The 13,310-nt window shown below is 28.9% G+C and overlaps 1 protein-coding gene across 3 annotated transcripts in view; it reads left to right on the forward strand.

Annotated features, from left to right (window-relative positions):
- Positions 1 to 13,310, forward strand: part of LOC129972751 (inactive dipeptidyl peptidase 10-like) — a 471,231-nt gene that overhangs the window by 402,427 nt on the left and 55,494 nt on the right. For all 3 annotated transcript variants that reach the window (XM_056087000.1, XM_056086999.1, XM_056087001.1), the window contains one exon: positions 7,772 to 7,941. In XM_056087000.1, the coding sequence (XP_055942975.1) occupies positions 7,772 to 7,941 (170 nt within the window). The remainder of the gene's footprint in view (positions 1 to 7,771; positions 7,942 to 13,310) is intronic.

The following is a 13,310-nucleotide window of genomic DNA, read 5'->3' on the forward strand; positions in this document are numbered from 1 at the left end:
TTTATGAAACCACAAGTTCAATATGTTTGCCATCAAATGCAATAGCGTGACGCATACGCAGGACAAAATGTTGCATTACAGACTGAAATGTTGGTTCCTAAATGACCTTTATTGTCTTTGAATCGTCACTGCAGCTCAGAAACAGCTTTGGAATTCTTCGAATAAGCTTTGTCTTTAAGATTTCTCCCACAGAAAAAAGTCACACGGATTGAGATCAGGAGAATAGTGCGTATAGTTTATGTCCATTACTGTGTGATCCGGATACCTCAGAAAATCGCATGATTCTGAAAGTGTTCTTCCAGCAGATAAAACATGCTGGATATGCGATGTGGTCTAGCTCCAGTTTGCAAAAAAAAAAAAAAAAAAAGAAAAAATCGAACCGAAATTGGGTTCGATTTGAATGAACGAAATAAAACTACTTGCCAACACGTCACAATTTTGTTCACTAGTGACAGTTTCATCGATACAAACGGTTACAACTACTCCTTGGGTCGGCATTGTGGGAAATTTGTTGCTTTCGTAAAATGTTTTCGTAAATGTTTATATCTTGACATTTTGGCAGAATTTGCAGAGACAGGAACAAAACATTACAGCAGGCGTAAAGCAAATTTCGTGGTTAGAATAATTTATTCCCAAAGCTTATGTACAATGGTTAAATCAAATAAAAGTATTTTAAAAATTTTGTAACTTACAGTATACAAATTTGATAACTATGATATTAAAATTCTAGCTAAAAAAATAGCTTTCAACCGGTAAATTTGTTTTAAAAATCACAACTTAAATATTTTCCATTCCTGTGATTCTATTCAGAGTTCTCTAAAAGTAAATGCCTTCCCTTGCAAATTAACAAGATATCTACTCCAGAATAAGTTATATTCATCCCTATAAATTGTATTCATTACTTTTGACCTAGAGTCACAAATTTGGTACAAATAAACTGTGAAGGATAAGATTCTATGAAATTTTTGACCATTTTCTTTAAATAATGTTGAAAAATATCGTTGCGCAAAAATAAACTTCACACCATTTTAAATTTAAAAGTTTTTTTTTCTTTAATGAAACTAATTTATTTGTAGTATATTTTTTTCTGAATATTACATTTTTAAAAACATTGTTTGCACATTTTCAACAACAGATATAATTACTCCAGTGAAATTCAAACTGTTTTCATCGTTTCGTTAATTCCATGAATTTATTCCATCGTTGAAACCTAAGGAAGACAGGTCCAGTTAATTTATTTGAGTTTGAAAACGAGAAATCAAAAAATGAAATTGTGTTACTGTAAAAAACGAAATGCAATTTGAAAAGAGTCAATTAAATTTTTAATGGAATTCCACACAACTATAAAAGTTCGTATATAAAATAAACAGAACAATTTCAAGACTATTACACTTCTTTAATTCTTGTCGCTGATGTTTAAAAATATGTTTTTAAGAGAATCATGAACATTAGGTTATGCAACAGAAGATTAATTGAAATTAAATAAATCATGCAAACCAGTAAGTCACCAAAGACGACTAGATTATTAGTTTCCTTTCGCGCGGATACGTATTTTCTTTGTTTTAGTTCAGTTTTAGAGGATATTTTGTAAATAAGTTTTTTCATCCTGACGCATGTGTGTAGCAAGAAATTGTGGGGACCGAAATATTTACAGCGAAGTTTATTCTAAATTTAAATACTCTTGGAATTGGTTTGCGGTTGCGGTTTTTCTAGAAATGATTTTTCTTTTTGATTCTTTCTAAAATTATCCTGCTGACAGAGTAATTCTTTATTGCAAGTTTGACTCTTGCATTTTTCTTAATGACTAACATCATAGTTTTATTAAAAATTGGCAACCTATGTTGACCAGCTGTTAGTCCACCATATTTATGGCATTAATTTAATTATGTGAACCAAATTTGATGAATTACATCTTTTTACACCAAATGAAAAATCTATTTCTCAAATTATGCTTGCACAATAAATATAGAGCATTCAAATTGATTAATTAAACATATAAACTGGAGAAGTTAATTAGCTTATAAAGTTGGCGAAATCAGCCCAGTTGTTAAGCTTGGATCTCCATTAAAGTTTTTATTTGGTTATATTTCTCATGGTGGATGTATCGGTTATTCACAACCAAATAAAATAAGAAATTTTGAAATCGGTTCAATTATTATGGCTGGGGAACTGTGTCACAAATTTTCTAAATTGAGAATGTGCCATGAAATAGTGTTTTTGTGATTTCTTCCGAAATTAAAGTGGGCAGTGAATGGTCATTGATAACAAATTTAAGGGCTATAAGCTTTTCATATGAAATAAAATTAGTCGAAATTGAACTAATGATTAGAACTGGGGACTGGCTATTTGATTTTGCAAGTATTTTAAATTTATAGAATATTTTCTTAATTGTTGTTTATTTATTAAAATGATGCAAATAAATAAGAAAGTTGAGGGGAGAACATTTCTGTAGTTTTTATTCAAGGTTTGTTAATTGTATTACAATAACGAAAATATATTAATTCTTAATAACACAGAATTTAAAACACACTTTGAGTAGGGTAGAAACAGGAGGAATTTTTAAATTTTAATCATAGCCATCATTTAAATTTTTACTGTAGTATTCATTATTAAAAAATGTTAAGGAATCTTAAACCAGTTGTTCTTCGTTCATTACCAGATGGCACTTGTGTTATGGCATCAAAATTTAATTAAATTATTCTATTAATGGATAATTTAGGTTTAAATCTCGTTCCAAAACAGTATATTATCATGGAGATTATATAAGTCTCAGGATATCGGAAACTATCTGAAAATACACCATAAAATGAATGTAGTACATTAGAAAATGAATTTAAATCGATTACCAAATTTCGCCTTTAGTAAAATGAAAAACGTCTAGTTAAATATGCTTAGTTGTTAAAAAGCTCATTTTTCTTTTAACTTGATAATGTTTACAGGCTGGCATTACGTCATGCAACATGAAAGTCGTGCAAAATGCTCTACAAGACAGATCTTTGAACATAATGTTATCATATTTGATAGATACTTACTTCTTGGAAAAATGGGGTATTTTTCCAAATTTTCAATTAGGCATTTTTTTATAAATTAATCAGAATTTAAACGGTTTTCTTTTCCAGCTTGAAAATCTATTATCGCACTAAATATATTACTATATTTTAACCCCATTTTAAAATTTCTAAAAACTAAATTTTTGGTGATATCAGTTTTGTTTCCAACAAATTATATATATATATATATATATATATATATATATATGCCCGTTATCGTTGCTGTAATTTAATTTCAGAAATAATCTAAATAAAAATTAATCAGAAAGCATCATCGTGATAAAATATTAAAATATTTCATATTAAGATTTGAACCTTTAAATTTATCATAATCCAAGAACTAATAATCACTAATAACTTTAACTTTTATAAAAAACTAATAACTTTATCATAATCCAACTTTAAAGCAATGCGAGTTCGCAAATTGTACAGACTAAGTCTATGGCAAAGGATACTGACGTGCTCTGATTGGTTTAAGCCTTGGCATCCTTTTGGCAATATTTTGCCAAAAAGATGCCATACCGAAATATATTTTTATAAAAATAAATACAATTTGCAAATGTATCCCCCCCCCCTCCTATTTTTTACGGTTTACATGTAATATTAATCTGGAACACATAAACAGCAGAAAAGATCAAATCCTGAAACCTAAATTCAGGAAATATAAAAATTACAATTTATTAAAAATATTTTTTGTATGTGTTTCTTCTTAATATTATTTTGATATAACTAAAAAAATTAGCTACGAAATCACATATTCCGTTAAAGCTTACATATTTATACGTTTTGGACATTAAGTAATCATCTCCCCATATGTAGTTGATGGGAAAGTAACAAACGTTCAGTAACAAGTTTCAATGACTGCATAAATTATCTAATAAAGGCATGAAAATCATAGAAAAATAAAAATTATTTAATTGCTGCATCATATGTTCAGTAATTACTTTCATACAGTTTTTATACTTCTGTGCATAAACAACATTAGTTACTTGTATTACTAGTATTATTGGTAATATTTATTATTATTAATAATAATTAGTATTAGTAGTATTACTAGTAATATTTAGAGAAAACAATTATATTAATAAAAATTAGTTCGTGTTGATATTCACTCGTTTCTTCCATAAAACGAATGAAAGGTACAAAGTTTGAGCCAAATAAGTGAAAACTGCACTATTATGAGTGCAAAACATTGCCAAAAAGACGCCAAGGCTTAAACCAATCAGAGCACGTCGGTATCCTTTGCCATAGACTTAGTCTGTACAATTTGTGAACTCGCTAAAGGAACAGTGTATTGTTTTGTGTTTACATATCCCATACTGTACATAGCAGAAATGAAGTTATTAATTTATAAGAAATCACGTTTCACTGAAATAAACAAATATACCAATTGAATGGGTTGAATTTTGAAACAATTTTGCATAGAGAATCATCATAAACAACAAAGTTTTAATGGGTTTAAGGCTCGACAAACATATCATCTTTCTGCTGACGCCGTTTCCATAGCAACTATGCTTCTGAACTTCCACGGAATTTCATCTGTGTCACTTTTGAGAAGTATCAAATTTCCAAAATACTTTAAACGATGCAATTCCTTTCAAAACTTCGCCTTCTTCATTTTTTTTATTAGATCATTTTACAATTTTTCCCGCATTATTTACTCGCAGGATTAATTTTTGAAAAGCTGAATATTTCGTAAAATAACATGAAAATTCACTTTGATGTCAGTGGACGTTATGAAAGGCCCTGAAGCAATTCTAGAAATGTTTGTTGAAAGTGAACTAATCTCATTTCGAATTTATTATCGACTTTATAAAACAAAATAACTAATAATCTTAAATAGTGGATTTTCGTAAATTAGAAAACGAAGTTTCATTTTCGAAATTTAGTCTTCCAAGAATCATTCATTCTTTGTTCTTTGAGTTAATGGAGAGTCCACAAATGCGATGCGCAATGATTTTTCCGCGCATTGCGTCAACAGAAGAACTCATTTCGTTAATTCGTTGAGACTTCACGTGGTTTAATGCAAAATGCATAAAATTATTAGAAGGAAGATTTGTTAAGGTATCTAATTCAGAGTTGCTTCTTGTACCACATCATCTTAAATCGCTTCATGCCTTTTGAATTTCTTATGATTTTCAAGTTTCATTTTATTTTTGATGAAAATTTTTCTTGCCCTTCTCAATCAGTTTACAAATCTAACATATACCGGTATTTTGTATTGATTGAGGTACATAATTAAATTCCTGATGAATCTCTGAAAAACAAAAGTAGCATAAAGCGCTTATATTTTTGAATTTTTGCATAAAATAAAGTGAAAATATCTATGAAATAGAAATAAATCAGTTAAAAATAAAAAATAAAAACTTTTAAAATATCGTTTTTTTTTTTCTATCTTTTTTGCTAAATAAAAGCATTAAGTAAAAAACTTTAGTTTAGTTTAGTTATATTAACGTCCCGTTGTAAAGCAACACTAGGGCTATTTTGGGACGGACCTCGTAATTTTGAACCGCGGTCAGATGACGAGGACGACACCTGAGCTGGCACCCCTCTCTCCACACCACACCACACCTCACCTCACCAACGGGAGGACGTTTGGTATGACGGATTTAATGTGCAACAGACCCCCTTACACGACGGTTCTTCGGTGAAATCGGGTTACGAACCTGAAACCCTACGGCTCACAAGCCCAGACCTTACCACCAGGCCACCGCGGCCTAACTTATAGTTTAGTAATTTATTAAATTATTTGTTTAAATTGTAGTAAACAACTTAAGAAATATTTTACTTAGTTCTTGAATTAACTTGTATTTTACCCAGTCTTTAAATACTGGGATTAAGGAATATGAAATTTTCATTTTGAAGTAATATTATTTCATTACTAGTCGTCTATGGCAACAAGGTGGTTCGCGGGTGGTAGTGGTTAGATTCAATATCAGTCGAATCGTTTAGATATATATATCCATGATTCTGCCAAATTGCGGACATTAAAACTGAGTTATTTTAATTGTTTTGCATATGTTGTGTTCTAAATCCTTTTTAATGGAAGCCAATCCCATAACATCATAATATTATTAGAAACTTAATTTTTTAAATTTCGTGGTATTGTAGCTCCAGCTTTTTTATTCGTTTTGTAAAGTACTCGGATATTAAATATAATTCTTCGTTTTTCTTTCGTTTTTAACAGTGGAAGAAAATCATGCGATTAAACATTTGACGAAACATTGAAAGAGCGGAAATTGATTTTTCGTAACGGATTGGCATCTTTCGCAGATTGGGAAATTCTGATCTATCAGGAAATAATGTAAAACTAATCATATCTGGAGAAAATTCTTCATTTAACCAATCATAGATGATGGATTATTAATTTGCTTATTCTACTCATTTCCATTGTGTTTTTATATATTTAAACCTTTGCATACAATAGCATGTCTGACTCATGCATCGAATTGCAGATATTTTTTATCTTTGAATCTGTAATTAAGTCAAAGTTTCCAATAACTTAAAAGACAAATATTAATTGAATACTTTTAAGAATATCAGGTGTCTTTATGCTCTTGTCTGAGTTGAAAGGGATTTAACATCTAACGAGGAATAGGGGAAGTCAATGGGGTCATAGATCCCCCCCCCCAAACCTTAGACATATTTTGTATTGTGGAAATAAAATGTTACCGTAATTTTGATCACATTTGAGCAGTCGTTCCATCTATATAGGATTGTTTGATAAAAAAAAAAAGAGAAATTTTGATCGAAACCAGTTAGGTAAAAGAATTGCATAAATTAGTTTTTTTAAATCTATTTTTATGACTTTACTTATTTAGTCTTCTTTTTTAAAAAAACTTAAAAGAATTTCACGGGGTACTTGCGTGAAATCTCTATTTTGAATACTAAGCGAAATATAATCTATATAATCAAGACAAAATGATGTATTTATAAAAGAGTACTTAGTATATGTTATATATTTTCAAATTTGCAATATACTCTACATAATATATGTAGAGAATCACATGGTCGAATCTTGGGGTAAATTTAATTTTGACCCAATTGATGGTTGGCAATTATGGAAATTTAAAGGAATAATTTGTATTTCCTTTTATTTCTTATGAAATTAATTAACTAAATATTAAAAATATATCTGATTTTGCATTTAAAATAAACGACTTATAATATCGCAGCTTAATTCATCATATTTCCATCCAATTTGGTACTTTTTATTGATATCCAAACCCATCTAGAAAATTTCCATACCCAAGGATATATTCTTCCATTTCCACGGCTATATTCTGAGCCCAGATTTGGGAAATGATGTCTTCATAATCCGATCATGCATCAAAATTACTCCGCCCAATAATAACCATCATAAAACTTCAAAACGGAACGGAATCTTCAAATTGACAATCTAATCAATCAGTCCACCATAAAATGATTGATTTAGCAGTATATAGCCGATTTTGCCCTTCACGTTGTGAAAGCTCATGATTACTACACTATCGTATGGAAGAAATTAAAAACAAAAGTCAGTTAAAAATTTAAATTTTTCTTCCTCTGGTAAAAAAGTTTACCCTCAGATTTTTTTTTTGTAACCTACCAACAGAATATTGTCGTTGTGTTATACAGATAAGATGAAATTGTTGCATCTATTTTAATCCAAATAATCTAACACACATTGTAGCAATAAATCAAACCTCAATATTATATCCAAGCATTTTTATCTGTTACAGAGGAAATCCTACAATCAAACAATGCCATCTGGTGGTCGGATGATGGAACAAAAATAGCTTATGCCTGCTTCAATGATTCAGCTGTGGATTTCATCAACTTGCCCAAGTATGGTGACTACCATGATGTCACGAATCTTTATCCTCAATTCAGAAGGTTCAGGTATCCTAAGGTAAGATTTTTCTTGTTTTAAAACTCATTTTTTTTTCAAGTCTTGTCTTTCATCAGTTATTCAAATAAAACAAAAATATTAAACACTTCTATGTATGCATGTACAGCGTCACTGGAAGGTTTGATCATCATACAGGGACAATAAGCTAGTCCATAAATTTTTAATTTAAAATCGTCAATATTTATATTTCTTTGATCCCTTGAATTTCTTGTAATCATAATTCTAAAATATCGTATATCATACTAATTAGTTTGACTCATTTTGAATAAAAGTTTAAAAAATGTTTTTGTTTATTAAATACGATTATAACTGGAATCTTCAACAAACATACGTGATGACTAGTTTTAAATGTCCTTTATGTATCCTGAGCATTAGAGTAATAAAATGCATCTAATCATTTTCTCATTTAAAAAAACAACAGAAAACACGTTAAATGTGAATTATTTTGAAGTTTATAGTGCAATTGTTGAAATCAAGATGGCGCGTGTTGTTTATAAAAGATTTATATAAATTATTAAATTTGAAATTATTAAAAAAAATTTCATTATAATTTACTTGTTTATTATAATCACTATTTGTTTAATATAAATTATTTATTAGGACGATTAAGATAAATATTTGCTACCTTTTTTAAGTTTTAAAATTTTATCGTTATCTCTTATTGCAATCATTATTTTTTTTTAATTCGAACTTTTATTGTAATTCATCTGTTTTGATTTAGCCAACCTTTACAATATTTAGATTGACTATTGTATATGTAAGTTTAAAATTTAATTGTCAATTTCATTTTCAATTCCAGTTTTTAGATCAATAAAATATTTATTCTGACATTGGTTGCATCGAATTAAGCAACTTTCGCTGCATACCTGATTTATCAATTTACATTCATTGTTTGTGTTTATGTTTTAAAAATATATATCAATTCCTTGCTTTTTAGCGCACATTTTATTAATTCCGATTTTTGAATCTGACAAACTTTTATTGAAATCTTACTAACCATAAATTAATTGTGCTTCACCATATAATTGAAAAATACCTTTAATCTAATTATAAGAACTCTTTGTAACTGATCTGTCCTGCACATAATTGAAAATATTTATATTCCTGAATTAAGAAAATTCCTCTACCTTGCATTTTCATCATTTCTACATGGTCCAACTCTCTGCAAAATATATTCTAATTATGCACATCTTTCGAAATATATAGTTATCCATCATGGATTTTCTACAAAATTGTTTATTCGAAATTTTCAATCAATCCTATTTCTCCATCTTAAAAATGATAGCTTGGGGGCATTAGAAATTGTGATATTCCAAATATATTTAGTCTTTCATGCATAGTAAAGTACTAACAAACGATCTTCTAGACAGACTGTGAAATTCCACGAATGCTTCGAATTCCTTTCATATGTTTTTATTTCTTAATTTAATAAATACTTTCATCTAATGTCCTTAGAATAAATGCTCCTGCGCATTCTGTATATTTAAAATGTTGATTCTAAAGATTCTCATTTCAAATTGAATTTAGATCTTTTAATTTTATTCTGCCATTCTGGATTTACGAACAGCTAGAAATAATCAACCAGTGAAAAGAAGTAACTGAAAGCGCTATATTAAAAAGCAATTAAATTTTTGAATTGCAAGAATCTGTCTTTTGTTTAAAAAAATAGAAGGCTTTTATTATTATTTAAAATAAAAGGAATCTCTGGAAAAATTTTTGATTTTATTATTTTTTTACAAAAATAACAACAATTAAATAAATAAGTTATTAAAAACGCTTTAAAATATAGTTATATATCAAAAATAAATCGGAACAAAAAAAAAGTACCTTTTTAATGATGCCAATTTCAATACTTTTTTTCTTAATTTTATATGAGTAAATTTTCAAATTTTCATACTCAATCTGAAACAATGGTTTTATTTCATTATTTCATCAAGCCATTTAATCGCGTATTTTTGCCAGTATTAAAATCGTGATACAACATTTGCTATTTTTGTACATTAACTCTGTAGCAGGATTTTCACTTCCATTTTCATTTCGTGGTACACATATTTTTTAATTTTCATGTGCAATGATTTGTAATAGATTAATTCTATTAAATTCACATTTTGCAGTCTAAAAATTACTTAATAAAAAAAAGGAAGAAACGCGGTTCCATTCTTAAGCGCATACTTTATTTAACAGCGATGTTAACAAATTCCATGCATTTTCATGTAAAAAATAGCAACTATAAGTAGCTGAAAGTTTCGCATTTTGAACGGAAGGGGGGATTTTCTTTCATTAGGAAATTGCGAAGAAACTATGAATTTTGAACCATTCATAAATCTTCTTATTAAAACGAATTAATATTTCTTTAAATATATGTAAAATACTTAAAAATTAATAAGCTTTTAAAGAAGTCTTAATACCTAGTGATTTATTTTTGAAAATGCTGTCGTTGTCAAAAAATGTGAATTCGAGATTTTTATTTATCTCCTCTTTTCAGACTTCCATGAATTTGAAAAATACATTTTTGGAATTATGTGAACACAATAATTACATAAGAAATTATTTAAAAATTTGAAATCTTCTATCGGAAATTTCTGGTTATCCTGTGAGAACATTATTAAGTCACGTGGTATAAATCTGACAGAAAAACATGTTTTGACATGGCTCATATTTCGGAAATCACCAACATTTAGAAAAGCAAAGGTTTTTCAACATCTCAAAATCAATCGAGTTTTAAAAATTTTTTTTTCTCGAGGCCAAAATTTTTTTTCTGTGAAAAAAACCAGTTTAAACAATCACGTGACTATCAGATTATGCATGCTTTGGTATTTAGAAAAACGATGGTTTATTTTGTTGTTTTTTTTCCCCATATCAAGATCGTTCGAGCTTCAAAACTTTTTTTTCTCTTGTTATTTTTTTTTTTTTTTTTGCGAATATTGAGTTTAAACTGGTTTGGAATGATCATAAGAATAACCACTGCGCAATCGTTAACTTTTTTAAAAAACAATGTTTTTTTTCTCTCTATTTTAAAACCGTTGGAACTCCAAAACGTTTTTAGAAAGATTATTAAGAAAAATTTTGTATACCTATCGAAAAGTATATATATATAATGCCTCTCGATACCTTCTCTCGCTGTTTCGCATTGATTCCCGTTTTCTTCTTTCTGTTTCTCCGGGCGATAATTTCTTACGACCCATGCCTTTTCTTTTCTGCCTTCGCCTTTTGAGGCTTCAAAATTCCCACATTATGTTCTCACAAGATAAAAAACGATTTGTCATATAAACTTCACACTCATTCTTAGAATTCTATCAAAATTTGAAAGAAATTCATTCATAGAAAATCTGGTTGTCTGATTGCCACTGTATAGATTACATTTTAATTAAAAATGTCAAGGACTTGATGAATGAAATTGGATACACGGATTTAGCGTCTAAAGTTTAAATCCATCTCGAAATTTCAACTAAATCTTACGAGGAGTTAATCGCTTGGTTAGTCTGTACATTCATAGACATGTAAAAGCATTAACTCAAAAAATGCAACGATTTAAATAAATGTTTTGTATGTGATCTTGTGACGAAAATTACAGCTCTGAATTAGATTTGGTTTTAGGCGGTCGTAGAAAAAGGAGCACTAAATGAATATTCGATTTTTTTCGATGTACTACGAAGCACAAAACTCTCATGTGCGAGATTCTGAAAATAAAATTCTTAGCACTCGATCCATATCCAGTCTTGTTCGAGATCTATAATTTTAATAATGAAGCAAAAGGATAATACATTTATTGAAGAATATGCAAGAAAGTTTCGAAAAGACAACTCCTGGTGTTTCAAATTGTTGATGTACCGAATATCAGTTTTCTTTCTCTTATAAAGAATTTTAATAACTTTTTTTAAAAAAAAATTTATGGTTTAAGAATTAGTTTTTATTATTATAATTTCCGATTACCCGAGAGGATTGTAATCCTATTCTGAGCCGATAATCGAGATTCTACTTTGTAACGAATTTATAATTGTCAGGGGCCATGGTGGCCTGGTGATAAGATCTGAGCTTCGGAACCGCAGGGTTTCAGGTTCGAGACCCGATTTCATCGAAGAACCGTTGTATAAACGGGTCTGGTGCACATTACATCCATCGGGGCCAAACGTCCTCCGGCTAGTGTGGTGTGGAATTCTGGAAAGAGGATACCAGCTAAGGTGTCGTCCTCGTCATTTGACCGCTCTTCAAAATGACGAGGTTCGTCACAAAATAGCTCTCTTGTTGATTTAAATTGGGACGTTAATATAACTCGACTAGAGACTATAATTGTAAAGTCAATCTCTATCACTTTATGTAGCTGCCTAGAATATATTAACTAGGAGATAGATGATAGTTAAAAAATTATTTCTAATCTAATTGACAAAATACGAAATTCTATGAATTATAAAATATTGGAACTACGATGTCTGTTTGAATTGAGGTATTAAAATCATTAATAAACAAAGTATAATTAATATTTATTTACAATATATAGAAATATTTATTATCCGTTTAATTGGTTATGTTATATTCGATTTGGCAAGATCTTTAAAATAATACTTTATAAGGTTATATTTGAAATTTATTATTTCTTCATTATCTATCATAATAATTATATGTTTTTATTTGTAAGCAAGCACATTATAAACCAATAATGATGCATAAATATTCACGAATTTTTGTAATTTTTATATAATCAAAATGTACTATAATTGTATTTGCCAAAACCTTCGACCTTCGGATTTTGGCGAACGAATTGTCCAAAACCTCGAGGCAACAAAATTCAATCTGGAAATTTGGGATCTCCACGTTTCGAGTATCTCCGAGTCCGAAAAGCATGTTTTTGAAATTATGTCTGAATAGATTATTTAAAATGCTTTCAGCTCGAAGAAAGAAAACTGCCTTGTGGTTTTCGCACCAAATTAGTAGATTTCTATCAAATTTTAAACGAAATCTATTTTCCTGGAAATTAATAAATCTGTGTATGAATACAAGTGTACATATCAAATACAAAATGGATATAATATTATATATATTCATAATTCCAGCATCCAAATTGTAATTACGAAAAAAAAATTGTAATTATGATTTTTTTTTTTTTTACGAAATCTGTCAATGTTCCCCTTCTATATGTTTATAAATTAGTATCTTTGTAAACTCGAAAGCTCAAAAACACAATAATTTAGGTAAAGGAAATTACTGTACTGCACTGCGATACTGTTGCTAAAATTGTAGTGTGTATTAATTTTAATTTTAGTTCTTTAAAAAAAAGTGTCGAGAATGAATACTCGGTTTCCGTCATAGTACTACGAGGTACAAAACATTTATGTTCGGAACTCTGAAAATAAAAATTTGAGCACTAGTGC

The sequence above is a fragment of the Argiope bruennichi genome, chromosome 6, assembly GCF_947563725.1.
Source record: "Argiope bruennichi chromosome 6, qqArgBrue1.1, whole genome shotgun sequence".
NCBI lineage: Eukaryota > Metazoa > Arthropoda > Arachnida > Araneae > Araneidae > Argiope > Argiope bruennichi.